We start from the raw sequence: 7,852 nt of genomic DNA on the forward strand, positions 1-7,852 counted from the left end.
AACATGCAAAATAAATAATACGTTTACAAGGTTAGTCTGTTGTACTGAGTTTTCTAGATAAGTTTCTTGATAAATATTACCATTCTTATGAATTTGGCTAATTTGTATGGCAAAAATGAATATGACATGTTAAATCCAGGCAATCTCTGATTAGCCACCAGGGTATTTCAACTTTGGTATGGTTTTAGGTGAAAAAATATTGGGACCAAACTTGATAGAAATACATATTTTATGTTTTTTATCTATTTCGTCGAAATTTCTTGGCAAAACGTTCCTAAAAAAGAGCCTAAAACATAACACCGTTTACATATGATGAAACTGTTTCATTTTTCCGCGTTTAGCTATTTAATCCTTATTGAAGTTTGTTTAAAGATTAAATTGGAATGCTTATATTTCAATATTTAATTATTCACAATTATCTCAATCATTTCAGCATGTGTTTTGAAATTCTGAAGTGTTTTGATACTCTTAAAAACATACTGTAAATATGACAGATTGAAATACTCACTTGACGTTTGGCATTTTTCAAAAACATCATATTCACAGAGATTACGTTATAAAGTATGCGTTTATTTTCTGACCGTACGGTCAATCAGTCGAATCAATTCCACGATCGTATTATAGCAAAATAACGTACAAGAAGTTCGAGGTTACAGTCTTTAAAAACTATCAGTGTCAACAAAGTGTTGAGTTCAGACTTTCAATAGTTTCTAGATTTTCTATTTTTTTTATATCATCCGATGGTTGGCATTCATTAATTTGCGTGACACAGATTCTGAAACTAGACAGTATTGACTAAACACAGCAATCTCACAAACTGAAGAATTGGAAATAACATCTTTCAATTTGCTCATATTAGTGGCAACTGTCCAAAGTACGACAAAGATCCGCACAATGTATTTCTAATCAGGAATATTTATGATTTTGTAGCCTCTTTTACGGATTCTAGACTTTTGAGTATTAGGAGATTTGTTGTCTAAGTCGGCGTTTCCGAAATATTCGCATGATGACGTAGAAGTTCATCACTTCAATTGCACTTAAATATGCACTTTCTACCATAAGAAGTTCTTAAGGTCAAATCCTCTGGTTAAAAACGGCGGAAGGTGCGTTTGTGTATGCTGTAATGATGGGTTTATGCAATCATGGTGCAATCAACTTAAATATTGCCATGCCGCAGCGACGGTTGCATTTAAACCGTTCATGTCATGCATAAGGTTTTAGCCTAACAGAATATCTACTCAGATTTCTAAAAACCTTTCACAGCAGATACGCTGGTGTTGCACTACAAATGCGCTGCTTTTACAAAACCAATATGCTGCTTTTGCACAATAAATTTTCTTTGTTTATTAGAACTTGTACATTGTATATTAAACTGAGGAAGAGCAAACATTGTTAGCTTACAATTACGTCAGAAATTGCTGCTGTCGTTGAAAAGGGGAATATTTGATGACGACACTACGGATGAAGTGATATTCTCTACAAACTGAGTGAATTTAATATGGAATAAAACTTACAAAAAATATGTCATAGCAGGCAATGGGAGTTCCTTTTTGGTCAGACTGAGTTTCTCTATTAAACAAACTTAATCACATATTATATATTGGATTTAAAATAATTATTGAATAGGAACTAAACACAAATGTTGTTATATTGCATGAACAATACATGCTTTATGAAATCAAATAACAAAGTATCAGCAATGCAATATACACTCCGGGGAGCGAGGCAAACAATTCGAAAATAGAAACCAGTTTACAGTCACAATACCAAGACCAAACACGATCACAATAGCCACACAATAAACAAACAACACGGCCATAGGCATCAAAGTATCGTTTTCAATACATGTTTTGGTTCCACCTCGGAACGGACAGTGAAACAGGAGTGTTTTTTAAAACTAATTTATAAATATTCAACCTAAAATTTGTCTCCACAGTTATCAATAATTGCGATAAAATTAGAGCAACAATCAACTTCATTAGCAACAAAGTAAAGCAAATCATATTTATATATAACTATATATTATACTAACTTAAAGTAATCAACGACTATATACAGACATATTATTCTGAGTCAACTCCACAAAGGTACAAGTCATACTCAGACAGCCATTGGACATCTTTCACCCAACCACTGATTAAATCTCTGTGTTCGTGGTTTCTTATATATAGGTATCATTATATAAAATACCAAACTTTATTTTGTGTTTTTGCCTTGTCCCTGATGTCAGCTGAATCAAATTTATTTCAAATGTTAACAAACGTAAATTTTTATAAGCCAGAACAGGTACACGCTGTTTACTTTGGCAAAATGGCACTTCTTAAAATCAGATAAATAAGCGTAGAACAGTAAGAAGTAGTCTGACGAGTTCTTACATAAAGACAAGGAACGCGAACTTGTACACTCCTTACTCAATTACTCAATAATGTGTAAGCAGGACAGTGGCTTGCGTTGAAGAGATAATTAATTAAATCATTTTTTATGCAAATATATGTTCAATTCATGATACAATTTTAATAACAATTAATAAAATATTTACAGTAAGCATATAGTTGGACACTGCTTTGTTGAAAATGGAAACTCCAGGGACCAAGTAGCCTGAAGTGTTACCAACATCCTTTATAAAGGCACACGAATACAATATCGTAGTATATAATGTAGATAATTCCATAAAGAATGATGAACAAGTTAAGGAGACTTCAAACAAAGTCACTCATCAAACAAAAAAGGATAAAAAACAGGATTGCAGAAAACACCAAAACATATATCAATGCAAGGGGAATCACGAGGTAAAGAGAAGCAAAACGTTCAAAACTGTGGTAAACCAAGACCACGTGGCAATTTGATGGGATCCCAGGAACCGGGAGGTGGACAGAACAGCGCTTCAACGGGGGCTGAGAGGGCTGAGAAGAACAGCAAGGTCTATTTGAAAAGTAGGGCAGTGGGAGGAGTCACGAGAAGTCAAGTTTTGTGTATTAAACGTTCAAGGACTTGTGGGGAAAACCTCTAACAAATTAGACAGTGCAGAAATTAAAATGTTATTTAATGATTATGATATTCTATTGTTTTCTGAAACTGAAAATATATGATGTAGATGGATTTAAATAGTTCGTTCTTAGTAGAAAAGATAAGATTATTGGATCTAAACGAGCCAGTGGTGGTATATTAGCGTATATACATGACAGTTTGCCAGGTCAGGTGGAACTAGTAAAAAAACCTGAGGACTGTGTCTTGTTTTGGTAATTCATTAAACTTAAGCAATGATAATTCTTGTGTTTAATTGAACATGTCCCACAGGGTAGTAGTAGGAAAATGTTTGCAGATACAAATATATTTGATTTATTGATAAATGACATGATTTATTTAGAAAATATGTACGACTTTGGTTGCAATTTTGAAATAAGTGGAGATTCCAACGTCCGTGTTGGTGGAAAGCCGTTTCATGTTGAAATGAAAATATTCATGTTGTGAAATTATTACCAGATAATTATATTACGGATGTTTATATATTCCAAGAGGCAGTAAAGATAAGGCTGTAAATGAGTATGGCAAACAGTTGTTAAAATTTTGTCAGGCGATAGGGTTAAGAATTGTGAATGGAAGGTGTGGGAAAGGTTTCAATTGTAAATTATCAAGGCTGTATGATTATGTCTGATGTAAAAGTGATTTTTTTCAATGTATTTTATCTTTTGAAATATTGGACCCTAATATTATATCAGATCATTGTGTTATTAGTTCTGGTTTAAAATCATGTACACAGACTAGTATGAATCAAGTTATGCAAGATGATGTTTTGAATATACCATTTAAATGCAAATGGGATGATGAAAAGAAGGATTTGTTTTTGCAAGCACTTTGTTCTGAGAATGTGGTTAACGAGTTATTGTTTGAAAACATAGATTTTTCAAGCTGCAATGTTTATTTTGATGTAAATCGTTTGTGTTTTGCTGATATAGTGGATACTATATGTAAACCTGTATTTAAAAAGAATATTTGTAATAAAATTGATAACAGACTAGAAAATGTTTGCAAAGGTCCAAAAAAATTTAAAAGTGACTGTTTTCATTTAAAGGGAAATTAATATAAATGTTTGAATTATAATTGAAATAACCTTGTGCTGTTACAAATATAGATATGGTGCATGCAATGAGAGATTATAAGAATGAGGTTAGAAAAAAAGAAATTTGTATTTGACAAGTCACAAAATGTAAATTAGATGATGCTAAAAAGAATAATTCAAAATAGTATTAGAAGATGCTTAACGGGTCTATTGTTAACGACTCATGCTCCCTTACACCCGGTGATATTGTAGAATATTACAGATCTATAAATGATCTTGAATCAGTGTTTTTCCATCCTGATAAAGACATATTATATTTCAATGAAAGGTATTTAGAAGGAGAATTAAACGTTATTTTTAAGTAAGGGGCTTTATGTACCTTTTACTTTTGAGGGTAGCAGAAAGGCTTTTACTAATTAAATAATGGTAAATCAGATGGCCCTGACTGTTTTAGTAATGAATTTTTCAACTATGGATCAAACAATGATGCATTTAGTACAGCTTTTTATCACATGCTTACCCTTGTTTTCCGTGTAATAAACCCATTACGAATATTTTTATCTTACACATGTGTAAGATAACCTATCAGGCGTTTCTATTGGCTAGACTAATCGCACGCGACCTAGATATTCTTACGCATTGTTTGTAAACAAAATGGCATCTACTTGGTTATCGGTAGGCGCATCTGTCAACATCGATGGTCGTGGTAAAGGCATAATAACCATGCAGAAAACACCTGGAAATGACGCAATATATTCCGTGTTATTAGAAAGCTGCGACTTTGAGGCTGATCTTTCCGTATCCAGGCTAAATTTGGTAAAATGCACGAACGCTGGGAACACTGCTCGGTTTCAGAGCGTCACTGACGACGATCTGCAGGACTTTGTTGTCAAACAGAAAAACAAAAGTACTGTTAATAAAACTTTCTATGACTTGAAATTACTTTCCTCCTACCTTCACACAGTAAATGAAATGCGTGAAATCAGCAAAATCCCCCCAAATGAGCTTTGCAATCTCTTGTGCAAATTCTTTGTCAGTGTCAAAAAACCTGATGGCTCCAACTATGAGCCCACAGCTCTCCGCGGATTCCTTGGTAGCTTTGAACGATATTTACGTGATCAAAACTTCGGGTATTCTTTGATTCATGGGCCTGAGTTTGCTAAACTCAAAGAGGTGTTTCAGGCCAAACAGAAACAACTAAAAGGTGAAGGCCTGGAAAACAAACCTAAGAGGGCTGACCCCATTACTGATGAGGTAATAAGTCAGCTTTGAGAAACAAAGCAACTGGGAAAAGCATCACCTGAAAGCATCATCAACTCGCTCTGGTTTTTTAACACTGTAAACTTTGAGTTACGGGGAAGTGATGAGCACAGGAGTATGTGCTGGGGGACCTTAAGCTGTGTGTTGATCATGCTGGGCAGGAATATTTAGAGTTTGAAGAAAGACAAACTAAAACCAGACAAGGAGCGAATCCCAGGGATGTACGATCAGTCAAGCCCAAGATGTGGGAATGTAGCACAGAGCCAGAAAAATGTCCTGTCGCTATTAACAAGGAATACGCCAGTAGAAGACCAGCTGACTATAGCAAACCATCTGACCCATTTTATATTGCAACCCACACAGTTCAATCAAATATAAAACCCAGTGACCAATGGTTTAAACGCCAGCCAATTGGACAAAACAAACTTACCTTAATAATGAAGCGAATGGCCAAAGCTGCAGGACTACCGGAAGACAAACGGCTAACGAACCAAAGTGTCAGAAAGCATCTTGTTCAGAAACTTTCTGAGTACAATGCTCCGCCAAACCAGATAATGCAGATCACTGGTCACAGAAATATCCAGTCAGTGAATAATTACAGCCACATAAGTGACAAACAACACAAGAACATTTCAAACATCTTGACAAACGCAGACAATATGCAACAAATGCCATTTCCTTGCCAGTTTAATCAGCTGTCGTTTACCAAAAACACAAATACGAATTCTGCAGCACAGGCTTCTCAGTACACATTCCATGGCGGCTTGAACAACATATTCGCTGGAAACATTCTTGGTGGAACTTTCAACATCAACATCCAGGCAGTACCGAGTAAAGCTTCGCCAACATCATCTGCATGTTGCGATACTCCATTTACACCACGAAAACGCCGCAGAATCATCGTAGAAAGCGACAGCGAATAACTTTTGAATCCGTGCATACAGTAAAACTTGACAGACCTATGTAGGTCACATAAACCGCGTCAATGCATGGGCTCTCAGTGTGACGTCATCAAATTGTGTACTTATTTATTTTTGTTTAAATGGTTCGTTATTCATGTTGTAGGATATTTTAATTACTACAAATTTTTATATTTGTAAATTGTTAAGGGCTAAATCAAATTAAAACTTGATAAATGCTTGCTACTTTTGTCATTTTCATTAGGAACTATTTCTATAGCGCATCGATGACATTCCTCATGGAGTTATATGGCTATCAAACAACGGGTTCAGAAAGTGGAACTAAATTGGTAATAATAACACCGTTTAAAGCATGTGATAAAAAAGATCTGACACTCGTTGTCATTTATACAAGAATTTTATTAAACTCGTCCATGAAATTTGTTAGTAAGCTCGCCAGAGGCTCGCTTACTAACAAATTTCATGAACTCGTTTGATAAAATCTTGTATTAAATGACAACTCGTGTCAGATCCTAAATATGTAAATTGTTTAACCATTTATTTGGCATTGGTTATTTCCCTGAGAAGTGGTTGAAAGGGTTCATTGTGCCTTTACATTAAATAGGATATGTTAATGTTGCAAGTAATTATAATAGGTATTATATTATTGTGTACTCTTGGAAGGTTATTCAATAAAGGTCTGAATGATAGACTTACTGATTGGGCTGAAAATTATCATGTTTATATTGAGGCTCAGATTGGATTTAGGCAAAAATGGGAACTATTGATAATGTTTTTGTTTTACATGGCATTATAAACTATTTCAGAAATACAAATAAGAAGTTATGTACTGCATGTGTGGACTTTACTAAGGCATTCATTTATGTTGTACGGGATAGTATATGGTAAAAACTTATTCAACTTGGTGAAAGAGTTAAAATGTTAGACATTATACGTTCAATGTACAGGTATGTCTAGAGTAAAATATGAAAACGTTTAAGTGATACATTTATATGTTTGTTAGGTGATCGTCAAGGAGAATCCTTATCACCATTGTTATTGTCTATGTATTTAAATGATATAGAAGAGTATTTCATGACTAATAACCATCAGGGTTTAGATTTAGACGTGTTTAAACTATTTATATTACTGTATTCTGATAATATTGTTTTGTTGTCAGAATCAGAGGCTGGTTTTCAAGAAGGTCCTTTATTACTAGAGAGATATTGTAATAAATGGAAGTTAAAGTGTTAACTCACTAAAAAAGTTATGATATTTAGGAAAGGCGGTAGATTTAGAAGGAATTTTACATTTTGGTATAAAGACCAGGACATTGTTAACAAGTTTACAAATCTTGGAATTCTATTTACACCAGAGGGTTTCATTACTGGTACTTTTAAAACATGGTCAGGTCAGGCTATGAAGGGTATATATAAACTTAGACAGTGCTTATGCAAAATTCCTACGTTGTATGTGAAACAGAGATAAGATTTATTTGATAAACATATATATATCCGGTTTTAAGTTACGGCCATGAAGTGTGGAGTCTTTTTAATAGTCAGCAAATTGAAAGAGTACATTTATTTTTTTGTAAAGAAATATTAGGAGTTACAAAAAAACTCAAAATAATTTT

At 34.0% G+C, this 7,852-nt stretch overlaps 1 protein-coding gene across 1 annotated transcript; it reads left to right on the forward strand.

The window, feature by feature from the left end:
• The first annotated feature begins 2,770 nt into the window (after positions 1-2,770).
• Positions 2,771-6,243, forward strand: LOC128210868 (uncharacterized). The gene is made up of 4 exons (XM_052915222.1): positions 2,771-2,933; positions 4,740-5,314; positions 5,482-5,929; positions 6,053-6,243. Exons 1-4 carry the CDS (start codon positions 2,771-2,773, stop codon positions 6,241-6,243), a joined length of 1,377 nt encoding a protein of 458 aa, XP_052771182.1.
• Positions 6,244-7,852: the final 1,609 nt, after the last annotated feature.

This window comes from Mya arenaria, chromosome 12 (assembly GCF_026914265.1).
Source record: "Mya arenaria isolate MELC-2E11 chromosome 12, ASM2691426v1".
NCBI classification, from domain to species: Eukaryota; Metazoa; Mollusca; class Bivalvia; order Myida; family Myidae; genus Mya; species Mya arenaria.

What these genes read in the sequence shown, in the direction of transcription:
- LOC128210868 (XM_052915222.1), top strand. Translation starts at nt 2,771, where the DNA reads ATGCAAGGGGAATCACGAGGTAAAGAGAAGCAAAACGTTCAAAACTGT. An exon ending in CAGCAAGGTCTATTTGAAAA is followed by an intron (nt 2,934 to 4,739) that starts GTAGGGCAGTGG and finishes GGTTATCGGTAG; the next exon opens with GCGCATCTGTCAACATCGAT. An exon ending in CTGACCCCATTACTGATGAG is followed by an intron (nt 5,315 to 5,481) that starts GTAATAAGTCAG and finishes CATGCTGGGCAG; the next exon opens with GAATATTTAGAGTTTGAAGA.